At 36.8% G+C, this 26,316-nt stretch overlaps 1 protein-coding gene and 1 pseudogene across 2 annotated transcripts in view; both read right to left on the bottom strand.

Moving 5' to 3' along the window:
* The window catches only part of LOC146477057 (dedicator of cytokinesis protein 7-like), a 46,193-nt pseudogene extending 36,310 nt beyond the window's left edge, over positions 1 to 9,883 (bottom strand). Inside the window, exons 1-8 of the transcript XR_014865521.1 lie at positions 9,807 to 9,883; positions 9,006 to 9,153; positions 8,376 to 8,461; positions 8,049 to 8,115; positions 4,225 to 4,449; positions 3,492 to 3,665; positions 2,118 to 2,285; positions 753 to 846 (exon numbers count right to left, since the gene is read on the bottom strand). The product of XR_014865521.1 is annotated as a dedicator of cytokinesis protein 7-like (transcript). The remainder of the gene's footprint in view (positions 1 to 752; positions 847 to 2,117; positions 2,286 to 3,491; positions 3,666 to 4,224; positions 4,450 to 8,048; positions 8,116 to 8,375; positions 8,462 to 9,005; positions 9,154 to 9,806) is intronic.
* LOC146477056 (dedicator of cytokinesis protein 6-like) lies at positions 8,372 to 12,562 on the bottom strand. Its single transcript, XM_085113917.1, has 4 exons — positions 12,521 to 12,562; positions 11,098 to 11,276; positions 9,006 to 9,153; positions 8,372 to 8,461 (listed from the first exon to the last, which is right to left on the bottom strand). Exons 1-4 carry the CDS (start codon positions 12,560 to 12,562, stop codon positions 8,372 to 8,374), a joined length of 459 nt encoding a protein of 152 aa, XP_084970043.1.
* Positions 12,563 to 26,316: the final 13,754 nt, after the last annotated feature.

Genomic DNA, 26,316 nt, shown 5'->3' with positions numbered 1-26,316 from the left:
TTAACTAATCAGGTTAGTAGACAGACAAGTATCCATAGCTTGACTTCTACATGCATCCATTTAATAACAATGTATTAAATAAATACAAAGAATACTATTACTCATCTGATTACTTTGTTCGAGTAAGTCATCAAAACTATAACTAAATAATTTAACACATGCATGATAACCTTTCCAGATCCTCATATGTTTTAGACACATTACATCTCTTACACAATTAAGACATTAAACAACAATTTTCCAAATCTATAGAAACTGATGTTAAGGCACTAAGGGGCGTGCACATCAATATTTGGTAGAAGTTAATAAAGTATTTGTCTGGATGAGATACATGCAGTTATCATTTTAAGGAAACTCGGTTTACCATTTAGTTAGTGTTTGCTACCACTTGGATTGTTTAAAATTTAATTAAAACTTCATGTACCCTGGTACCTTTTAGAACACAAACTAGGAAACAATATCTCTGGGTAAGGAGCAAAACTACTGTACTCATCAGAATTGGTAGCCATTAGAAGTGAAAATGAATTGGACTTAATTTGCCCACAAAACACAATAACGGTCTGCTAGCTACAAGTAACTTCACAAAAGGTTCCAACAAGCACCCCACTCCCCAGACATTTTTATATGAATCTGAGGTCCACCCTGGTACTTGATGGACTTTCTTAGTATTATCGTTGAGATGTTTCACTCAGTGAACAAAAATTACCTGGATTACACAACAAAAGGACTACAACACTAAACATAAAAATCACCTGGAATGCACTTGAGACGTTTTAATACAGATGACGGTCTTTTCAGGTCAGCTAAGAATTTGTACAGGTCATCATCTTTCAATTTATCTGATTCCTGAACAGAAGAAAAAGGATGATATAAGCACAGATTGCAGTGTTCCAGATAAGAGAGGGGTCTCAGGTCAAAAACCCGAGAAGCCTGGTTTCCTGACCCGACAAAATGAATGGCAAACTTAAGAAGATTTAGAGAGAACCAGAGCTATTGACCCCTCAAAATTCTCCATTGACTCTCTGATTTTGAAAGTTAACTGGAACACTGGATTGCCTGAATTCGTTTTATAAATCATACTATTAAATAAAAAAAGAAACATTAATTTAACTAAAGTCAGGTTTTCTTCATGAGACCTGTACCATAACTTGAAGCGTTATCACTTATGACAGAATGAGAGCTACAGTCAACTCCTGACAACTCGAACCTTCAATAGAGGAGTTGAGCACAAATGACCGAAAATAAGGAAAAACGGTATTTACTGCTTCTTTCTATTCACACAAGGTACATTTTAATCAAATTTAATTGTAGAGAAGTCGAGTGAAAATGGAACAATATTTCTAGATTATAAATCAGAACGTAACCGAAATGTAACGTAATGCAAAACAAAGCAAAGCAGACTAAGTACCACGAACTTTGCAGGTTTTAAAGATATCAACATGCCGCTACTGCTACAAAGTTCATCATGCAATTTATTTTCACAAGAAATATAGTCAGTTAATATGCCCTGGCGCTTCTGAACTAATCTATTACTATTGATTGTCTTTAAAAGTGCTGTTTTCTAAGGAGAAGGAATTAAGCAGCAAAGCTTGATGAAGATACAGTACACTGTAGTTAAAAGTACCGTAAACCAGCAAAACCCTGAGCTGGAATGACACGGTGTAATGTAAAGAAAAATTAAAAGAATACACGGCTGCTACAAAATATTTTCAATGTTTTGGACTACAGTATTAATAATTATTGTTTTGACCAGTCATGTCATGATAAACATAGTTCGAGTTATCGAGGGTAAAATTATATAGAAAATGACCTGAAGGGAAACTAAAATTGGTTTGATTAAGCTGGAGGTTCAAGTTATCAAGGGCTCGAGTTACCAAGGGTAAGTAAAATGACGCAAATCCAGGGGAAATCAATCTTGGTTCGAGTTAGCACGAGGTTCAAGTTAGCGAGGGTTCAAGTTATCAGGAGTCGACTGTACTTCCTGTTATACTGTTTATTATCTTGTACAAAGCGATTTTAAGTTTTTAAGGCTTGGATAAAGTCCTAAGGTATGACCACTGAAATCAAGGCTTGCAACTGAGCATGGTTGTTCTTTTGTGTGCTGCTAAGAAGCATACCTGTTTGAAGAAACTGCTGACTGTAAGTGTGACAGGTCTAAAATTTGTAAGATCAGGAACTATGTCTAATTCAGCATCATCACCCAGATGAATTGACTTCCATGCTTCATAAATTGAACCTCTGCTGGAACGTAGCATTGCAGATGGCGCATCTACCATACCAGATTGCTGTTAAACAAAAACAAAAAACTTAAACCAAGAAGAAACAAAATACACTCAATTGAAAAAACATTGTCACATGCAAACATGAACCATGGCCCATCAAATGTGTTCTTCCAGGTTATAAAAGCCACTCTGAAAATTAAGCTCCAACTTTTAATAATCTGGATTAGCTAAGTGGTAAAGTATTGGAGAGTTCTTTTCTGCACAGGGTTGCCATTAATCAAGAATTCAAAAAAAAAATCCTGAGTGACTTGTCCCTGGCTTTTTATGGATCACCAACAAGTTTCCACTGACCGTGCATGATGAATCATTTGGTCATAAAGCCAAATAAAAAATTATTCATAGACATCTGTCAATAACTATACCTTCCCAACAAAAAATAAACTTTATCAAAAGTGCATGTAATGGCAAGGAAAAACTGCAATATTGCCTGAGTGAGTTTTTACTGTCTTTGAGGTAGAATTTAGAATTTCCTCAGCTTGATGCAAATTTCCCTGATCTTAAAAAATAATTTGCTTTCCCTGGACTGCACCAATTGGCAACTGTTGCTGTTGCATTTGCTTTGAGGTCTGGCTGGACCTTGTGTTGTTTACGTTTGTTGTGATTGACTAGGGAGACTACAGGGGGACAATACAGGTAAAAATCAAAACTATTTTTTCCAGCAGAAGTAAATGGCATCAAGCAGAGAGAAACAAGCACAAGCAAGTCATCATTACTCTTGGCTTGACTCCTAGTTGGTTGAAAAAGTGAAAAGGTTTTTTAAAGCAATCCCAAAATATACAGAAAGCAAAACGACAGAGCTGAGGAGGGCATTGGGCATCCTCTGAGACCAAGGGGCGGTTAGTCGGGCAGAAAGGATTTACATGGGCAAACGTTGGTTTACTATAAAAACGGGAGAGCCCCTGGGCTTACTGAACCAGTTCCAGAAGCATTTAAATTCCCCGATTTTGATTGGCCCAAAAATTTTTTCTGTTACATTACAATTACTGAACTACTGTAAGAAAAATGGCCTGATGCCACAATACTACTATGTTAACCTTTTAGCCCTAACGCCAGTGATCGGCATCAAGTGTCTCCTTGTAATATCAATGCTTCATTAATTTTTGGGATATTTTAATAAGTTCTCCCCAGTACTTTTATAATAAAAGTATGAGACCAAGATAGGAGAATTTTGTTCTTTGATATTAGGGGTTAAAGGTTAACTGCATGTACCCTTCTATTTGGAGCAGTAGCTGCTGGACTGTCTTTCTCCTGAACAGGTCCTGTGTCAGTGTTCTTCCCAGTGATAATGTCCACTAGATGTATAGCAGTCCATGCAAATGGCATGCGATACTTGCCGAGCCTGTCACAGTTTGATACAGCTGCTAAACGCATCTTGTCTCTATGCTAGTGATTAGAGACAAGGCAAAATAAGTCTAGGAAACCAACACAAATAGAAGTGGGTGTCCATTTTGTGGGCCAAGTTGAGCAATAAATTGTATATCTTTTCACTTTGCCTGTTTCAAATTCCAGCACCATGCCAAATTATTCTAGTAATTGGTTCAGACATTCGTGTTTTTTCTTAAAATCACTGAGCTGCATGATTTCTTTTGATGAAACCACCATCACATTCTCATAGTTTCACCAGGTTTTTAAATTCATTCTTTGTTTCACAATTTGCATGTGCACGTGTCCAAAATGTACACCAGCATGGCACCATTCAAAAATTTTTGATCACCTACCGGCAAATTAAATAAATTGCAAAAGGTAAACAAAACTCAAACCTTTCTTAATTTTTCATGATTGTAACTAATGATATGCAGTTTTTTATCACCAGCTATTAACTAAGACTGTCTAGTATTTTACTGTACTAATTTTGCATTGTACATGTACCTCATCTTATCTTAACTTAAATTTTGTCCTTTATAATTTATTTTATTTATTTACTTACTTCACCCAAACTAACCTTAGGGTTTTCAGTATCCTTCAGGTATGGTTCAGCACATTCACTGATGTCTCCTTGTTGCAAAACGTTTTCTAATTTTATGACAAGGAACACATCTGTTGAGGGGTATGTGATGGAAAATATCGCTGAGCGACTGAGAGTAGAGATGTCAGTGCGAGGATTGTGCTCTTTAACCAACTTTCTGCACCACTCACTGTTCATGTCAAAGTAGAAGTTTTCTGATATCTAATGCACAGTAAATCAGAGAAAATCAATTATTAATAATTATTAACGATGATGGCCATCAATATTGAGCACAACTAGAGAATAAATGGAAATATTATTTTTTCCCCAAAAAAGAACAAAAATACATCTTGAAGACTTTACAGATTAACTTATGACTGTATGGAACAGCTTTGTCATGTTACCTTTTAATTAATAAAATGCCAACTCTGAAGTTCAAAACTCAAAGAAAGATCACTTTTTACACAGCTTTCAAATGAATCATATTTGTCTACATTTCTCTCAAAATTGAAGGATTGAGGGTGTTATTATTAAGGGCCTATGTCTTAACTTTAGGTTGATTTTTGGCTTTTAAATAAACTGTTGTAGGTCGATTTTTTATTTTTCTTGAAAATTACCAAATACTAAATTCTGTGAGTTAAATAAGTGTGAGTAAATGTTAAATGAACTCTTGTGGGCCATGTGCCAGGAATGAGGTTAACCAGAAGATAACAGGAAAATATTATGAAAACCCATAAGATTTGACAGTAAGGGTTGTTTTTAGTACATGTACTTTGGATTGCCCTTAATTTTGATATGACCAGAACCTCAATTAAGCAACCATCTGTCATTATCATCATCATCATCATTATCACCATGATAAGCTTTACTTTAATCAGGGTATCATAATCATGTAGAAGGTCTTAAGTACTGCGAGCTGTGCTAACTACTTTAAGGACGGTGCCTACTAATACCAAAGTATTTTTGTTCGGTTTATGACTATGCGGGAAAAGCAGATCTTAGCAAGGCCTATTGGAATCCAAAAAGAAAATTGGGGGTAGCCACGCATTTTTCAGAGATAATTAAGCAAAAATATCTCTAAAAAGCGCCAAAATATAAAGCAATGTATGAGATTTTTTCCTAAATTGAAGCTTAATTTTCTCTGAAAAATGCATGGTTACCCCCAATTTTCTTTTGAGATACCAAAGGCATTTGGTAAGTTCTGCTTTCTCAGTATAGTTTTAAACTGGCAAAAATATTCCTGTATTAGTAGGCACCACCCATAGGAAACCCGAGAATCTCGCGATGCGCAGAACGTATGCGCAGTAACAATAGTAGGCACCGTCCTTAAGCTAATAAATATAACCTTAAAAGTATTTTAAAATAGGCCACAAGCCAAATAGAAGGGCAATCAGAAGATTGACTTAATTAAGCAGCCTCACTCAACCAAGCACCACCAACGTGTCACAAAAACTGAAACTGACACCAATAATCAGTCTCCAGTGAAAAGAAGTTAGAAAAGTACAGAAGGCAAGAGAGGGCTGAATTCACTCCACATTTCACTGCCAAGGCAATAAGGATATAAGCCAGTTTATTGCAAGCAAGGGTTTCAACATTTCTGGGGATGGGAAGTATGGCTCACCCAAACTCTGAAAGGAATAAGTTTGGGCAGGTGTTAACTTTGAAGGATCCATGGAGAATTTCTTGAAATTCAAGGTCAATGTTAAACTGCATCATAACATGAATATTTGCCATTTAAGGTGGCCGAACACAGTTTTTAAGTATACAGGTGTTAGTAACCATTTGAAAACCACGTACTTCTGAGTACCCAAAATAAGCATGGTGCAAAATTAACTAAGAAGGAATAAATTTTGATACTTCTCGTTGAGCAAGGCAACGTTGCCATGGCAACACAGGAAGCTATTAACCGTCCACAAATAAAGGTTTTCCTTAATTTTTAGAAATGCACTCGTTAGATTTTTTTCCATTTTTTGTATCCAGAATCAAAGGCCCCTGTGAGCCAACTCGTGAATGCAGATGACACATAGTAATTGAAATTTAGACGGCTACGGAAACTTCCTTGAAAGCTAAAAGAAACTATATCTTTGCCCGATTATGTAACGAAAAATAACCATTCTTGTACTCTTGTATTCTGATGTGCCAATTAAAAAAAATCACGTGTTTTTTTATTCAAAGTTGATAGAAGCACGCCATGTGCAGCTACGTCAAGCAAATTCGTGTCCCCGATAGTCCGGGGCTACTGGATTTTGTAATCAGGCTAGCGGATTCTAACCATCACTTGCCCGATGGGCAAGTGAAGTTTTTTTGGGAATTAAAATTACAAAATTACTGTAGGGCAAGCCGATCTCACAAAGGGAAATCTGTTCAACAAAGTATCGCATTACATTTCATGCTCGACATATATGCGTGAAATTTTTCCTTTGGAGTTCAGTCCACGTAATCCTCAAGTAAAAATAATGAACTATGACAAGCTCTTGCTAAATAAGAATTATTTATCGACCGCGTCCTTTTGCTTCCCCATAAATTATCAGTTGTAAATTTCGAAAATGAAACATTTTTCCCTTTGAAACCTCTATGAAAGCTGACAAGATCTTAAAGTGTTCATTTCACCAGAAATTTGCATAATTTTGTTTACGACGTCAATGATTTGTGACATGGCACGTTCCGCTTTCGCGTGAAAACTGACAAATTAAATTATTTTTTAATTAAATTATTTCTAAATTAAATTATTTTTAATTCTTAAAAGAAACCGCACTCTGTAGAATAAAACGAAAAAAACCTAACTTTGCTCAGATTCAACGAAAAATCTCCACTCTTACACTAAAATGATTGTCAAATTATTCTCTACAGAATGAATGAGAGAATTTTGACGCGTCGTGAAAAAAATTGTCACGCTTTTTTTTTTCACTAATTGAGTTTACGACCCCGGACTTTCTGAAAAACTGAAAAAACTTGTAACTTTGCTCATATTGAACGAAAAATCTCCATTCTTGCAGTAAATGATCATCAAATTATTCTCTACATATTGAATAAGAATTTCCTGATGCGCCGTGAACAACAAATATTCGCGGGTTTTTTTTCACTAATTGAATTTAAAACTCATTCACTGCGCACGCCCCAAAGTTAACGACAAAACCGACCGACCCACCGACCCACCAACCAACCAACCAAGTCGACAGTCAGCTATCGCTATAACTCGTTAATTACGCTACACGCATTCACGAGTTAAAAACTCACAAAATACTGACATAGTGACGCTGCTTTCATGTAATTTTAACAGCTCTAGAGATCTCCTGTAAATGTTGCTTTTGCACTTTAATGTTTTTTTAACACACCCTCTGTTAGATTTTGTTTTTTGTTTGTAGGCGAGTTACGCTTTTAGAGAACTACTGTTTTGTCAAATTTCACGAAATTCTAACGAGCAGTTCCTTAGAAAACAGTTCATTTCCATTAAAACAACCAGTCACAATTTTTTGCTCAAATGCGCATGCGTGGCTTTTAATTAGATTTTCTCAGCAAAGATGAAAGGCGTACAAAAAGGCTTAGCTCTTCGTGAACTTACTTTTTTTGTTTGCCGATAAATGAAGAAGGATTCACAAACAAGAAGCTGAGTTATTTTAAGAGCTAAACTTACCTTTGTGATCCATTTAGTATAAAATCGAGGGATCCTTAGTATTTGCTTACCACAACCCTAGCGCGCTTAATATCATCACTAACAGAATCTGTAAAGCGTGCGCAAACTGTGTTCGGCCACCTTAACACTGTACAGGAGACCCATAGTGAGACAGAGTGAAATTGAAAATAATCAAAATCAAGTGCACCTTTTTCTTCACTCTTCCATCATACAGAGCCATTGATGCAAATATTGGCTCCACTTCCAACTCAAGCCTAAAATTAAAAAACAGAAACTTGTCAGTAAATTAACATTTCATGATCGTGTTTCGTATGGTGAACCTTGGATACAACCACTTTTCTCCACACAGACCAACACGGGCCAGATAAAAAGGTCAAGCTAAGAAAAATAATCACTACGTTTTTATTTACCCGGTAATTAGTTTCATTTTGTTTGACAATAAAATATTTTTGCTTTATATGATGTCAAAATGCAATGAGACAACAGTCATATGCAGGTGAACAATCAAACTTACTTGAGTTGAAGACACTTGACCAAAATTCTCTGCCCAAAATGTTCTTGAGGAATAGTTGCAGGAACTCTCTTTTCGATCCCTTCTTCCTGTACAAAAATGAACATAACAACATGAGGTGGATCAAAGCACAAAGGGTCACACATCCCAGTGTTTATTTGCTGTTAACTAAAGGTAGATGTAGTAATTACTGTGTCAAATCTAACAGATCAAACATTCCACAAGTTACATCATTAACATTGATCTACAAAGTTTGTATCCACACTGTCTTATTTCTTTAGCATGAAGCAAGTAGGAGTGATTTCTTGAACAGGATGACAAACCTATCTTCATTAAAATTTACTTAATTTAATTTGTTGGTACCAATAATATTTATACATCTTGCTGGAGAACTACAATGTGCAGCTTATTATTAAATTTAAGGCAACACTAGGCTCAGTAAAACCATAAAAAAACATAAAACATAACATAGTAATGTTCATTTAATCAGGATTCCAAGCAAGCAATGAAATTTAGCTTACTAGAGATGACTGACTTTGTGACCTTTTATCAACAAACTGCTAAGCAAATCATAATCCATGAAGTCCACCATATTAACAACTACACTGCCGGCTCTGAGTCATATTTATTTACCTGTTGAACAGAATAGATGGAAAATAGAGAGTGTATTCTGTGTTGTTGGCGATCCTCTTCATTTGCACGGTCCACCTCATCTCCAGGAGTGCGATCAAGAACAGCAGGAAGAAAGGGATCAGGGTTACAGGACTGCAGGTCAAAAATGCTAAAACAATAAAACAGCTCACTGTTATGAATGCATAATGATTGGAAAATTCTAATATCAACCAAAATCATGCCATAAAAATGGTTCACTCAAACAATAAGAGGAAATGAACTTGTCCAAGATATATATTAGACATTTCTTATACGTTATTAAAGGCAAGCAGTAAATAAACCCCTTTTGGCATCTGCTACAAGGTGTCCCAAGGAAGAATGTCTGCAGAATATACAGCTAGCAATGACACAAAGTTTTGAGAGAAAATGTCAGATTTTGGAACAGTCTTGCAGCCAAAGGTATTATCATTCAATAAACCAGCATGATGGAGCAAGGCAAATGTTTTTTTATTTTATTTTGCCCTCTAAGAAAACAGCTAGTGTTGGTCAAAGTGTGATTGTAGGAAAATTCAAATTGATTTGTTTAGTTGATTTTCGTGTTCTCTAAGTTAAATGAAAAATAAAACCACAACAACTCTAAAGAGAAATAGCCCGGCTGTTGTATCCCAATTACATGTTCACTTACACTTCAAAGCCTCAGACTGTGAAATGTGAATGCCAATAGGTGACAACCCTGCCTCAAAGTTCTGCTTAACTGATATCTCACACAGACTCCACTGTACCAGTTCTGTAACTGAATGGAAAATCTAGAAGGAATATTACCTTGATGCCCAGCTGCCCCTGGGTAAACTGTCCTCCTTTTCTTTGCCTGTTTGTGTTAATTTCTGCTGTGATGCACTCTTACCCTATCAATAAAAGTTACTTTGTGATCCATCATTTTAAAGAAAACACTTTATTCCCAGTATCTTCTACTCCACCTTGTCCAGTTATTGAGAACAGGGTTAAGCCAACACAGGATTAGCATCAGATTTTAATTTTGGTTTACACCTGAGGAGAAATTAATGATTAAAATGAAAATCATAATAATTTCATGTTATTGTAAACACTGGAGGACTACATGTAGCTTATCCAAAAGAGCATCTAGAAATGTTTTGTAAACTTCCCGAATTGAGGCAATCATCACTGTAAGAGCCCGGAGTTAATGAAGCAAAGAATTTAAAAAGTACAGTTTTTATTAAGAAAGTTTTACAATACAATTGTAAAACGTAGTTAATGGAACGTGACGCCCTTAGCCCCGGGTGGCATCTCTACGTACTGTACTTTAGACTTATCACTGTATCATTGTCACGTTAGTCAATAGTCACATTGTAATATGTTGCGACATTGTCTGGAGACAAGTTAGTTCGCTTTTTCTGTATGGCTAAACCAGTGAATGGTGCATTCATGTCGCGTTTGCTATGATGTAAAGTCTATCATAAGCATAGTACAACCCTGGCCATTGGCCCTGACATTGAACGCTGTCTAGCTTTAAATGTGTGATAGAAGGTTCTAAGTCACACTTGGTTATGACATGGTTTTATCTACTGTTACGCTGTAACAGATATGCATGTATCGAGATATGCATGTATGTTGGTAACAAATGAGGCTAATATGAATGTCCTACATTACATCTCTCTGTATACTTCAATGGTTAGAACATGAAACCAGTGTCCAGCCTGTGAATACAGCCGCCTCTCATCGCTCCCGGCCCCAGTGTCTGGTGTATCAAGGATTCAATTCCAATCCAAAAGGAAAACTTGCACAAGAAGCCTAATTAGCCCACACAGCCAGGGCTTAAAAAGATTTCTATGGCATGAAACAAATAGGAGTACCTATTTATACACCTGGGAGAAGAGAGACAATGTGGAGCGAAGTTCCTTGTCTCAGGAAACAACACAGCAATGCTGAAATCAGCCTGTCCTCGAATTAACGTCGGTCTGTTAAACGTTTGATGCACCAACCACTACCATGGTGATTTGGTTCCAATCTGGCACTCCAGTTTTCTTTCTATGTAGCACAACATAATCATGACAAACTGAATTTAACATTTTAATTTATGAGGTTCATTAGTTACCCTGTATCTTTAGGAAAGCATGGATTGACTGTGCGACATTGTCTGGCGATTGTAGTGACTTCTATATCATCATCTGGAAATTCCAGCATTTTACTGTTTGGGTCATTCTCGTTAAAGGGTTGTTGTGCCAACACAATGTCTTCAAAATCTGGTGGTTCTACAACCTCATTAAGGGGGATCTGCAAAGAAATGCAAACTTACATATTAATTTAGCTTCAGTAAGGACTACAGTCGACTCCCGATAACTCAAACCCTCGCTAACTCGAACCTCGCGCTAACTCGAACCAATTTTCCTTTCCTTTCAGGTCATTTTCTATATAATTGTACCCTCGATAACTCGAACTCCCGATAACTCGAACCGTTTTCAATTTCCCTTGAAGGTTCGAGTTATCGGGAGTCGACTGTACTTGTTTTCTGCTCTTTGGCAGGGGCAAAAGCAAGTGATATTTTGGACAATAGACCCTTCTCCAAAATGGCGGTAGAAAATTCAAATAAGTAAAAATTAAAAACGTAAACCAGCACTAGAAAGAGCACTTCTACCTTAGTAACCCTGCAAAGTTTCAGAAGAAGAAGAAGAAGGGTCTATTGAAGTATTTAAATTGCAAATATCTCATGAAACCATAGAATTACATAATAGGCCATTTCCAAGATGCTGTGAACCTCATTATCAAAGTGAGGCTAAGTGCAAAGCTCTTGCATATTGTTTACATAAGAATGGAAACTAATTTTCATAATAAGAACTTTGCACTTAACCTCGCTTTCATAATGAGCTTCAACACAACTTGGAAATGGCCTATTATACTCATGAAATTTAATTTAATGTCCAGTTGTGTTTGAACACTTTGTAATGTTGGTTCAAGGCGGAGTTTGGCAAAAGTAATTAAGCAGAAAATCATTGAAGATAGCAGCAAGTTTGAGAAAACCAAGTTCAAGATAGAAAATAAGTAAAAAAGCAAGGGCAAATCTAAGGTAACAAGTTTGATTGCAAGATACATGTCTTATCCAGTTTAATAGAGTATTGACCACTGTGGCAATGTTTTTCTCTGCATAATGCCCACATTAAAATGAATATAAAGGAATTAAAACTTCAAAATGCAAGAAGCTGGAAAAATATCGATCAGTCATGCAATGAGAAAAAAGCATTTTAATTTAGTGAAAAAAATCTCGAGGAAGATTTTAAAACATGAATTGTTGAGGTCAAACTATCTTTTTTCTTTGTAGGGTTGAAATTATCTACAAGGAAAGCAAACAACAAAACCTGAAAAATTTTAATGAAAATTGATACGGAAATAGAAATGGTGGTGGGCCACTTCCTGCACTCTCAATTATTTTCTAACTCAGTACGTTACGGTTTCATAAAGGACCTCGTTGACGTTTTACATGTAATTAAACGGAATTATTGTATCTCCTTACTTCCCATTACCTTGGAGCCTTTTTCTGCTCCAATCAATCTCAGTTCATTCATAAAACAAACAATCAATACATCCTTGTTACGTACAAATGTATAACTCACAATGTGTCATTCACTATCGGAATTCCCCGACTGTTGTGTGTATTTGTGTATGTTACAACATGACACAGCAAAAAGACTTCTAAGGCTACCACTACAAAAGATCTGAATATCCAACGCCTATATTATGCCAGAAGAAACATACCGTTCCCGTGGCGAAATGAAGGAAGGAGCTTGATGAAGACGGTGATTTAGTGAGACTTGTCTGAGTGCCAAAACTCGCCGATCCATTGCGCCGATATCTAAAAGACGATAGAAGTAGGCGAGTGAACTATAATAAGCAACGAGTCCTACATATGTTTTAGCTCTAATTAAAGTATTAGGTGACTTACTTGTTAAGTTTTTGGGCAAATGCCCTTGTTGAGCCCGAACTTATCAACACAGCCTACTCGTCCCCAGTGTCTCTCTTATCATATGGCTCTGCAGCCGCTATGTAAGGGAGCATCAGGTATATACTTCATGTAGCCTGCAGAAAAGGCGTGATTTTTTTTTTTTTTTTTTCTTTTTTTTTGCGTTCTTCAGGCGAGCGCGCGGAGTCAAGCGCAAGTCACGTGCGACGGAAAGGGCGCAAAGATCGCGTGTGACTCGCGCCCCGCGCTCGCCTCGTGCTTGCCGCCGCTCGCCTGAAAAAAACGCAAAAAATAACGCGTGTTCTCGGGCTATACTTCATGCTACAATGACTCTGACTTCAGAAAACTGAAAAAACGTAACACAACGCCTTTTATCAAAAACTTAGAAAAGAGCTTTGTGCTTTACAGACAAACAGTCTAGCCACTTACAGCAACTGGATAAAGCAAATTTTCCATCTTGGCACGGTAGAAGGCTGCAAGATATATGTGTTTTACTGTAATGTATAAGGCTAAACTCAATTTGTGTTCCATGGCCGGGACAATCCATGATTTATTTCAGGCTAGCAACCACATTTATCAATTAAGACAAACCGACTTTGTGCTACCCAGATTTAACACTGTCACTTCCAGCCAATACCTTGGTCCCGATAAACTGTGGACTAACCTCTCCAGTAAGAAGAGAGTTGCGAGCAATCTAAAAGAAGAAGGCGTAATCTATCGAGCTTTCTACAAGATGGATGCAAGGACTGCCATCTATACAATTCTTAGTTTTTGTAACAGACATTGTAATATTTCTCCCAATTTCTTACAAAAGTTTTTATGGAGTTATCTCAGTGACTCAGTTATAGTCACTTAATTGTTAGTTAGGTGTACACTGTTAGAGGTCGGATCTCTGCTAGATACTTCAGTTTAGACACGTTAATAAAGTTCATAGACCTTATTCCAAAATGCCGCTACCACTGATTTAACATTGTTTTGTTTGCATTCGAATGAGCCCTCCTTACCTCGTTCTTAATCTCAAAAATCAAAAGAAAATTTTACCTTGAACGAGGCAAGAAGGGCTAATTTGAATGCAAACAAAACTATAGTAAAATGGGAGCCATTTTGGAATAAGATTTATTGATTCCGGGGGGGTACTCCCCTAAAGGGTGTGGGTTTTTTTTGCCGTTTTGGTCTGAAAACGGGTATAGATTTTGACCATTATGGTGTTAAGTCGGGGGTGGTTTTCAAGGGAATCACGAGAGTGTATAAACGTATTTGTCTTTTCAACTCCAAATAAATAGTAGAGAAAGAGAAATATCCAAAATATATCATTCGAGCTGAATTTTCGGGTGAATTTTACCAATTCTTGACTTCGGGACTGTTGTGACGCTTAATTACGCTACAAGCCAGGTCTGAAAACGGGTATGGATTTTAGAGGCCAGGTCTGAAAACGGGTGTAGAAAACGGGATGTTTTGGTCTGAAATAGGGGTCAGGATTTGGAGAACTGGGCGGCACACCCCTACCGAGAATACCGAGGAGACCCCCCCCCCCCCCTCCCTCCGGGGATTGATTGATTGATTGATTCGTTTCTTAAGGTCATATATAAATAAATATATGCGAGCTAGCAAAACCCTGATTGTTTCATAACTTAGTTCAGAGTATTAATTGTAAAGTCTTTAATAAAGATTGTTGTTATTGTTATTACCACATACAGCTTGTGCAAATTCTGACAGTATCATGAGAAAACGATTCGACTAAGATGAATATAAACGTTTACGCAGAAATGGCTCATAAAAATGAAAATTAGAAACAACTAGTAGTATAAAAGCACTATCTAGCTTTTAACACGCAATGCTTATCCTTCGTGTTCAATAGAGATTGTTTTGATTATAATGGTTGTTGCGAAACCTAAGATCCCCGAAAACTGAGACCCAATGGGGTCTTCAGGAGCAGACTTCAGAAGCATTCCAGCTGCATTTGACCCTCAAATTTAATTTTGAACAAGTTACCCATTGCAATTATTTGCTCTTTTCTTTCAGGACGAAATCGCAAATACTATTTGAGAATTATTTTGCAACTACGTGTAACAGTATTTTCTTTTGTCATAATTTCGAGAAAAACTTAGACGAGACAAGTGCCTGGTCTTGAAGCTACGCCCCCTACGGAAGGCGGAAGCAAAGACACCTTTAATTTCTGTATTTTTTAACAGAAATCTAAGACCTCTACTCAGCAGACGTTAAAGATGCTCTGATCCGTTCCTAAGACTCCCTAATTTCTTCATTTTTCAACCAGGCTCTCGGTTTTCGCAGACACAAAAACTTTCTAAAGACCTTCTAAGTATTTCATCTGTATGGCTTTCGTTGTTATATCCTTCAGTATCAGAATTTCACAATAAGTTAAACCGCCATACGCCATTTGCTGGCACCGTCTGCAGTTCACACATTCCCGTCAAAATCTACCATTTACGTCAATATTATACAGGAATTGAAACAATGAGAAAAGAAATCCAATTAGAAGGAGCTTGAGCTGTTATTGATCTTGCCAACTGATACGCTTACAAGGGTAAAAATACGAGGCCACTGTTTCCAGCCAAAAGGGAGAAATTTAGAGTTTGGCCAAAACGAAAACTAACACTGCTTTATCATAGGCCAAAGAAATATAGTAATTAGCGAAAAGGGAAAAGCACATGATCTTTTACCTGATAAAATACTCTCTTCTGTGAACAGGAGCGATTATTTTTAATCCTGAAACGAAAAACACACGTTCTACTGAGGTTGATCCACTCCTTTATCATAAGCCACAGAAATAAAGAAATTACGGAAAAGGAAATAGTACATGATCTTTCAACTGACAAAAGGTTCTTTATTTATTTATTTATTTATTTATTTATTTATTTATATATTTTTTTATTGATACTGAGAAATAAAAATAGAGAAAAGAAATAGGGTCCTGATTAATCAGCAAATAAATAGACTCCAGTGTAAAATCACTGGTTCACAAGTTCACTGGCGCTTGAATAATTGCTTCGCAAGTGACTTAAACTTGTTAAAGTCACATACCAATCTTATTTCAGAGGGTAGCAAATTATAAGCATGCGCACCATTGATCTTAAAACTGGCCTGGTATTTATGCCAGAAAAGAAAAACACACGTTCTACTCAAGTTGATCCACTGCATTTTCGAAAGGCAAAGATGAATAGTTATTTGGGGAAAGGGAGAAGTCCATGATTTTTTAATTGACAAAATTCATTTTGCTGTAAAACCGAGCAATTATTTTTATGCCAGGAAAGCTAAACGCACGCCTTACACAGCTTTGTCTGCGGCTTTATCGAAAGTCAAAGAAATCAGGGAAAAGGAAACCTGTAAACCGGAATGATTATTTTTATACTAGACTAAAAAGTACCAAGCACGTTCTACTCAGGTTGATTAATTGCTTTTTTGAAGGCCAAAGGAAGAAAGTCATTAAAGAAAAGGGAAAAGTACATGATCGTTTAACTGAGAAAATGCTCTTTGCTGTGAAAACGAGCGATTATTTTTATGCCAGAAATGGAAAACGCACTCTGTACGGCTTTTTCAAGAAACGGAGGGACGATTTTTATGCCAGAAAAAGAAAACGCACCATCTACGGAAGTTAATCCAACGCTTTTTCTAAAGACAAAAAAAAAATAAAGTAATTAGGGAAAAGGACATGATCTTTTCACTGACAAAATGCTTTTTGCTCTTAAGCGGAAGGATTGTCTTTATGCCTGAAAGGCAAAACAAGCGTTCTGCTTTTTCGAAAGCCAAAGAAATATAGCAATTAGGGAAAAAAGAATGAGTGCATCACCACTGAAAAAAATACTTTTAAGTGTTGTAGCGAAATAGATTACGTTTTGCTATCAGCTTGTTTCGAAACAATTTTTTTATTCCGCTTGTAAGCCGCCCCTCCCCGGATACAAGGGCATCCAAAACCACTCATAAAATTGCATAAGTTAAGGCTTACTTATGAAAGGATACCGCTTGACACCTTATAAACATATTTGGAACAATCTACCGAAAAATTGATTTAGTGCCCAGAAAACATCACCAGAAAGAAAATTCCACGGAAAAATATTTCGACGTTGCTAACCTAACGCGTGAAAATTTGTTAATCAGCGCATCAAAATAACCTTATTCAATGAGTTTGCAATCATTTTTATGGTATAAGAATGGTTATTTCTCGTTACATGATAGTGCAGATATAATTTCTTTTAGCTTTGAATTCACAGGGAGGCTTAGATTTTAGAATTGCAGTCATGGGCTCTTGTGAAGGTCATGTGACATTTGGTCACGAACCCACCGCTGGTGAATTATGAGACTCGGGCGGAATTGAATCTCGTCACTGTAAGACCCATATCCCAAAGATGACGCCATTTTCGCTGATCCTCGGAAGTCGTTGAATACAAAACCAGTAAGCAAAAGTCCATTTTATTAATTAACTATTACAGTCAAATTCATTACCACGCGACCTGGTTTCAAACCTTGCAAAAGACGTCCGTCAATCAAGCATACACACGGGTTACCGAGGGGTCAGTAATGCATGTTTATCCGTTTGCCTTGGAGAGGAAAGTATGTTTTCCTATGGGTTTGCCATAAAACGCATAGGACACCCTCCTTTGTAACAATGAACACCTCTTAAACTGGGTCCATTTTATATAAAAGTGCCGTGTCGGTATCTGTATAGGAAAGATTTTCGCAGAACCCCATACATTAATTATGGGATTTTCGCAGAACCCCATACATTAATTATTTAAACATTTTTTGACTTAAAAACTCTTAATACTGGCCATTTTTGGAAGAGGGTTTATACTGTGACAGCGGTGCATATATAATTAATGTAGGGGGCTGTGCATAAATCTTACCTTCTTTTTTTTGCAAAACGTGAGGTCCACATTGATTGATGGAAGACAATATATTTTTATTATCATTCAAAGTAGCTTATAATTCTTTTCTCTTTCTATTTAAGTCCTTAAAGAGCACAAAAACATTGTTTCTGATCATGCAGGATTAACATAAAATTATATATTACAAATCTGTTGCTATGACCTCATAATACCATGACAATATCTTGGCTTTCTGAAATGACTTGTAACACCTTCCTTTGTTTGCAAATCATGTGCAAATTTACAACAATAACCTGCAGTTTTGATAGATTTTCTTGAAATGTCACAAAATGTTGAGCACAAAAATCTGCAACTACTGTGACACTGAGCATGGCAAAACTTTAACCTATGGAAATTTAGTTACATTGGAAAAAAGCAGCTTCTGTGGAAACACCATTAGTAACTATAGTAACAGTCAATGTCTTTTACAGAAAATTCATTTGAGTAACTTTTTTTATTTAAAGGAAGATATCAAATGTTGCATAGATGCAAAAGACCAAGACATATTGCCCATGGGAAACTCTGAGGCAAAAGCACAGGCTTTCATCTTTTGTCTGGTCAACTGTGCTTTTAAGTTAAAACGTAAGCCTTTCTTAAGGCGCCATTTTAATAGTACTTCAAACAGATCAAAAGAAAATAAAAAGCAAACAATATATAAACAAATAAAATTTTAATAAATAAACACATTGTTGAAATGTGTTTCTGTGCTTGCTAAGCTTATTTGAAGCCTGCAAGGACTGTTTTACAAACTTGAAGCCGCATTTACACTGATATATTTCTATATTTCATGTTGTAAAACCATGTCACAAGCTTCAAAATTATAAAGTTCAACTGTCTTTGTCTTTATATTCCAGAGTATTTTCATTTCATCTGGACCTGTTTAAAAGCCCTAAATAATTTTAGTAGAAAGGCTTTTTTGATAACTGACACAGTCCACCACACAGTTGTTCAAAGCCCGATTAAGCTAATCCTGGGTTAACATGATTCCAGTATATTTATTTATTCATAAGGATTCGTTCAAAAGATTTTGTCCCTAACTTTTGTCTTAGACGTTTCTTTACCATTGGCTTAAAATGAGCCTTTAAAATCATTTTTAATGAGCGAAATGAAAACCTTGGTTAAGTTTTAATCGTGGATTAGTGTTAATCGGCTTTTGAACAACCCAGCACTGATGAATATCATAATTCTGTAGGCTACATATGAATATTTTTGACACTGCTTCCTTGGCCTCAAAAGGTAAGGTGATAAGGTAAGGTGATCAGCATTAATCTCCACCTCTCCTTCTCTGAAATCAGCCCATAGCAAGTGTTCACTTCAATTGTAACGTTTTGTAATCTTAATAACCCAAATTACTGTAAAGCAGTTTTGTGCTGTTTCAACATTGTATTGTAAAAAAGTGTTCACTTTGCCAACATATGAAATCTGAGGTCTTTTAGGGAAAATTCGGTTATCACACACGAAATCAACCCCCGAATCCCAAAATTATATAATATTATAAATTTTATCAAAATAAATGTTCTGGTTATTTTAAAGGCGCCAGACAGTCGCCTTCCGCCACTGTTGCTCGGCTGCTTATAAAAGCATTACCAGGGGCTACGAAATCGAGGACGTGCAACAAGTGACTTCACTGGCAGAGCCTGTATGAGACGGAAAGGCATTTCTCAGCAATTGTGAGGATAGCATTGCTATTCTCCCTGAGACCTTATTACCAGTGCTTTAAGCCCCCAAAACTATGTTTCGTGGTGAACATGTACAGGTTGTTTTATGGGTGACACAATAAAATATTGCATGAGTCTGAAAACTGTCTTGAGGCAACATGATGGCTAATCACACTATCAGTGTAACTCATGATTAAAGCCTTTAATTTTTCAGTTCCAAAGAGAGAATCTACAGTGAAAGTCCCTTCTTCAAAAAACCACGGTTCATAACTCTTATTTTCTGTACATACAGTGAGTTTAGTACCTAGAGAGAAAACGGAAACGTTTGGGAGAGATAAAAAAGGCCAGGGTAGACAAGAAGGTATGAACATACAAGCTTTATAATTAATTGTACATCTACATCTTGTCCCATTTTATTATGTGATACAGGTGACAATCTTTAGTTTTGGTATTTAACTTGCATTTGATGACCTGCTATATTTTCTTTGAACCTTTATCTTATTACCTTAATTAATAACAATATCATTCATTTTTTATACTGCATAAATATTAACATAACTGTAACTTTTAATCTTATTATGATCATTATGACCACGGGTTTTAATTGGAAGTTAACTTAAGTTGTAACAGTTCTTGTATCTCATAGATTCACTCAAACAGTAACAGTTTAATTTATTACAATTTTCGAATAAATTAAGTAGACTATCTCTTGTGTCAATTGTCTCAATGTTCAAATTCAAACATATTGAATTTAATATGTTGCTAGTGACCACAATTCCAGTGTAGTTGTTGGGTTTTGGTTTTCAGTTTGGTTGAGTAGTTGACTTACATCAAATAGTGCTGGTCAGTGATTACATGCAATGTTGTATGTAAGAGACACATTGTTGTAGTTCACCATGTTGAATGTTCAACAAATGATCAACTTTTTCAGTTTGATGGGAAACTATATTAACAGACTAACGGTGTGGCAAAAGGATCCCCCTTTGTCCTCTTATGGCAAACACGTTTATGAGCTCCATCAAAAAGAATCTTAAGCGCCAAGACAAGATGCCCTCCTTCTGCAAAAGATACTTGGATGACACACTGACAATTGTGTGAGATGTAACAGCTACAACAGGTTTCCTAGAAACACTTAGCAATTGCAATTCTTCTGTCTCATTGACCATGGAACTGCAGTCTATTATTTTCAACAAACTACTCTTTCTTGGAATGCAAATATAAAAAAAGAAAGGCTGTAGATTAGAGACAAAAGTCTACAGAAAACCAACCAACACAGGTCTCCAACAAAATCAACAACAGAAAAAAAATCATTAGTGGAAACAATGCTGAACTGTGCCTATCATCCCTTATCCTCTTGGCAATATTTCTCTGAGGAATGTGAACATCTGAAAACAATGTTTTCGAAACTCAAATATCCAGCAAACTTTGTAAACTCAACCATAACCCAGGTTATCACCTCAAAGGCCTCCCACGTGCAGATTATCCATAACAACAATTTAATCACACACAAATCAGATGACATACACTGCCAACTTAGAGATTTTAAGGAAGCAAAATCGGTAAAGAAATTCAGCCAGTCTTCACAAGGAGAAAAATCCAACATGATGTTAAGATACACAAACTGGAAGCCAGCAAACCGTACTGCCTCATTTATGAGATCCAGAGTGATCCTTGGGGTACGCCTGATGTGACAGAGGCCTCTCTGGAGGTGGCACTGCAAACGGTGACTCTTTGTTTGTGATGAAAATAAGTGCTGAATCAGTCATGTAAGCAGCCAGTAATGTTAAGTGGTGCATGCCTTGACAAGTTTTTTCATTACAGGAATGCAGCTAGAAGCTGTTGCACACCCTATGTGCACTGAGACCCAAAACTGATGTTTCATGTGCTAACACATACTGTTCCAGAAGCAGAAGACCTGCTCACCTCAAAGACTGTGCATAGCTGGTGCTGATCTTTAAGGCTTTTTCTGCAAAGCTGTTTATATGTCAGTTTTTTATGCACTTTTTTTAACTCTATTCATTTAAATTTAGGACAATTAAAACAGTTACATGTACAATGACATTGTTCCAGGATTGAGCCCTGTGAAAGTATAGGATGACATCTTTGGGACTATTGCCAGTAGATTGAAGTGCTGTTGCTCTTTAACATCTTGGTTTATCAGCAGCTTTCAAAATCATACATCAAGGGATAAGAATTACATGACTACTACATATGTACTGAATTAATTGATGATGTAATGATGTTATATGATACATGTAATATGATAGCTTGATTTAACACAATAAACGATTCTAACAACTCCGGTAAAAGGCAAAGGAAACCAAGGGAGACATCTACCTAACAGTCCTGGCCCTACAAACACTCCCACTGAATCAATGGATACCAGTCCAGCCCAGCTGTTGTAAGGCTGACAGTGTAAAACACAACCTACTTCTACCAAAGAATTGCTGAAGTAGTTAAAGAGACACGGGCATGACAAGCAGAATAAGCCAAGCACTACAACAAGGGTTCCCAATCCTTACCTACCTACAACTTAACAATAAGCCCTCAATGTAGTTCAAGTCATAATTAATTGAAGTCAATTTGTTTTCATGAACAGTTACCGGTAGTACCAGTTACTGTTATTCTCACATAATGTCTGGAGTGCCCCTTGGAATTGTTCTTCAGGTCTTGTTTTGCAGTTGTTGTACAGGTCTACACTTGGTGAAATTGTTAGAAGGAACCACATGAACTAGCATTTTTATGCAGAAAAATTCACAGATTTGTTTCTTTTTAAAATCTTGTTTAACCCACTTTCATCATACTGTCAATCTGGTTTTGCCTCTTTGGATGGTGTTGTTGTTGACAACAAGCCTGAGATAAATGGTGACAAGACAAAACCCTTAAGTTGTGGATTGCAGCATCTATTGCTGTTTCCATTTATTATCTTTGTTTTCTATGATATTGTTTCCCATTTGTTATTAAACTATTCATTTTTTAAATAATTTAACAATAAATTTATTATACCTTAAAAAAGCCCACTTGGCAGTTATAAGCTATTTTGTAGATTTAAGCCAGAAAAGTATTGTTCTGGCCTCATGAGATTATGGCTTTCATTCATTCAACCTTAAATTACTTTGCAGTTCACAAATGATCACTTCATATATGCACTTTCAGAAATGATCTTAGGTCTTCATTTGCCTCCACTATGATATTCCAAGCAATATATTATACTTGTATCATAATTTGTTTGATTATTATACTTTTGCAAGTTCCTAAGAATACAAAAACCATCAACTAGTGTTAGGGTTATCTTTTCTCATAAGATACAATGGCCCTCTTATAGTATTATACTCTAAACAAGAGCAAGGAACTTTCAAGTGTCATTGACATGTGCATGTATATTATTAATTTGAAGCCACAAAGTCTCATACAATACGAACAGTAACAGAGAGTATGCTTCTTTTACAAAGAATTAACTATATACATACTACATTAATTTTAGCCAATTCGCCAGAGGCCTGAAAAAATCAATATTATTGAATATGTATGTAAACTAAATACATGCACAACAACTGCAGGCGGCATGTAAAAGCATTTTAAGAGTGTTTAATGTTTAAAGGAGTCCCATAGATTTTATTTGTTGGTAATGTAACATGTTAAGTTAATTGAGCGACTGTATAGTTTTATCCATTTAACTATTTTTCACCTTTGAATCATTGAAACATGTTTGCAGAATTTTAAAATTATCTGGATGATAAGGAAACAAAAAGAGGATAAGTCCATGCTGGAATTGAAAGCACCCATTGCACCCCTCTGCCAACTAATGCAATTGGAGGGGCATGCATTTTAAGTTTATCAGTATATTGAAGACCAACTCCATTCCAAGGGCTATTTTACCTGGCATTTAGTAGCATTATTTGCATTAGTAAGCCATACATGTTTTAAGAGTTGAAATGTTCAGGGGGGGGGGGGGGGGGGATTTAAAATTGCAGTGGCTTGTCTTGGTGCAATAAATACTTCATACTGTTTGTCCCACTCCTGTAGCTCAGTAGTAGAGCATCTGAACTAGTAATCAGAAGGTCAGGTATGACTCCTGATAGGAGAACTCGGATTTTGCGAGTGTCCAGGTGACACTGAATAATACATCATTCTCATCTATTTACCCGGCTAAAATATTGCATCACATTTTATTGTTCCATTGCGCATATGCCACACGACATTCCAACCCTAGCAGTATGCAGGATGTTTGTCCCATGAACCTAGTTTAATGGCCTTGCCAGATTTCCTGTATTTAAAAAAAAAGAAAATAAAAAAAAGCTCCCACAAGTCTCCTGTAGCTCAGTGGTAGAGCATCCAAAGATCACCTCCTGGCACTACTTTCTTGCCATTGTACAGATCTTCAAGATATTGTTAATTACGTATAATGCTATCCATGGACTCGCTCCAGCGTATCTTAGCGAACTTATCACCCTAAAGACCGTATCTAGATATAGTCTTAGATCGTCCGGCGAAGTCCTCCTTCAACCGCCCAGAATCAAGACTCTGCATACGCTGGGTGATCGTAGCTTTACCATAGCCGCACCAGCGCTCTGGAACAATTTACCCAATGCAGTTCGCTGCGCACAAAGTGTTCAATCTTTCAAGGACAGGTTGAAAACTCATTTATTTGGACAAGCCTTTGACATTTATTAGAACTGTATTTTAGCCATTGACCTTGCCATTGTAATTTTAAATTATATTTAGGATATCTTTATTGTAAAGCGGGCGAGAGCATCTGTTTATGATTCGCGCGCTATATAAGTAATAAATTATTATTATTATTGTCCAGGGTGATGTTTTTACTTAATTAAACCTGGAGGTCTTGGATAGGTGATCAACACCTATGATTAACATCACCCTAAAACAGGTAAATGCGGTGTTGTCAGGTGGCCAACCAAGCATTTCCGCACCACACACACACTCAATGCCTGGAACAAGTTAATGTTTCTTCCACTCAGGTAGTGTTGCACACAGGGTACAAAAGGGTATGTAAGGGTAGGTAGGTATGTAGGGTACACAAGGTGCAGAACAGTATGTATGGTAGAAAGGGTGTGCAATAGTATGTAGACTTCACGGGGTGTACAGGGTACCCAGGATGTCCAATGGTATGTGGGTGTTTACTGGGTTTCCAATGGTATGTAGGGTGTAAAATGGTATGTACGATACACAGGGTATACAACGATAGGCATGATGCACAGGATGTGCAACAATATGTAGGGTACACAAGGTTCAGAATGGCATATACGGTACAGAGGGTGTGCAACTTTATGCATGGTGCAATGGTATGAGGGGGTTCACAGGGTATCTAATGGTACAGTATGTAGGGTGTACTACAGCATGTACAGTACAGAGGAATGGTATGTAGGAAACACAAGGTATACAACGATATGCATGGTGCACAGGATGTGCAACAATATGTAGGGTGCACAAGGCGCAGGATGGTATTTACAGTACACAGGGTATGCAACTATATGCATGGTGCACAGGGTGTTCAACAGTATGTAGACTACACAGGGTGTACAGGGTACCCAATGGTACGTGGGGTTCACAGGGTATCCAATGGTATGTAGGGTTCACAGGATATCCAAACAGTGTGTAGGGATGCTCGGTGTAAAATGATATCTAGGGACGCAGGGTGTACATTGATATCCAAAGATATGCATGGTGCATAAGGGTCTCCATGGTACAAATGAGGTTTATAGGGGTACAGTGTGCCTTATAAAATAATATATTTTATTAAAAACTGGATCATTGTATAATGCAATTCCAGGGATTTGATTGGCTTAGCGGCTATGGTGAGCCATTATACCATGCCCGAGAAATGGCAACCATTCAATTGATTTTTAATTGTTCTTCAAAGCGAAATGGGCAAAATCTAGCAATATTTCTTGATTGTTTTTAATAAAACAATTATTCCACTCACGCTTGTTGGATATGAGATGATTATAGCCGACTCGGCGCTACGTTGGCTATCTATCATCTCATATACAACGCGCGCTCGTGGAATAATTGTTAAGTATACAACAGAAGGGTCCACAGGTTATGTTATGTCCTCAGGGGCACATAAGGTATACCAGACAAATGGAAATGTATGTAGGGAGTATTGCCCAAGGACAACAACTGTACTTTTTTCTCTGGGTTATAGCGATTACAGTGTGCTGAAATGGATATGTATGTCATTTACCTTATATGAAATAATGTGTTCAATAACCATAAAAACCAGAGACTTATAAGGGCATCTGCAGGGAATATAACCAGACAGGTATACCAGTTTTGGTGCAGATTCTGGTTTCTATGCCGCACCTCTCGTCAAAGGCTTCAACACATTTTTATAAGTGATTAAGCTTTCAGTCACACCTATATGTAGACAGCAGTTTTATCCTGCGAGGTTTACATTTGCAGTTATACTGGGCATTCAATAGTCCTGCTGGCATTTAGATAGTGATGCTTACCATGCAAAGTGGCACCATTTATTCTAAGATACTCTGAATAAAATCATCAAAAATAAGAAATAAAAATTAAAAAAAGAATAAAAATGTTATAAAAAAGCTGTTTACAGCATTCACTCCTGTTCTTTGAGTAAGGTTGAGTAAGGAGTTTTGTGCTAGTCAGTGACTGTTATGTTACTCTGCCCTTTTTTTCTTTATATGCAGACAAAATGTCCAGTTACCATGTGTTGGCATATAAAATATGTCACTCTGTGTACTCACTCAGCTATATTTAACGGAACCCTGTACCAACTTAGCACATAAAAGAGATCATACCTTTTCTAAGATTAAGGAGTGTCACATAGATAG

Source organism: Pavona decussata, unplaced genomic scaffold (genome assembly GCF_977016875.1).
Source record: "Pavona decussata unplaced genomic scaffold, jaPavDecu1.1 SCAFFOLD_72, whole genome shotgun sequence".
Classification (NCBI taxonomy): Eukaryota; Metazoa; Cnidaria; class Anthozoa; order Scleractinia; family Agariciidae; genus Pavona; species Pavona decussata.
This window is presented reverse-complemented; position numbering and strand designations above follow the sequence as displayed.

Bases quoted from the DNA above. Each gene is read 5' to 3' on its own strand.
- LOC146477056 (XM_085113917.1), bottom strand. From the start codon at position 12,562: ATGAATGAACTGAGATTGATTGGAGCAGAAAAAGGCTCCAAG. The intron at 11,277-12,520 runs GTAATGGGAAGT...ATTTCTTTGCAG, and splicing joins GAGCAGAAAAAGGCTCCAAG to ATCCCCCTTAATGAGGTTGT. The intron at 8,462-9,005 runs GTAAATAAATAT...ATTTTTGTACAG, and splicing joins CCATCTATTCTGTTCAACAG to GAAGAAGGGATCGAAAAGAG.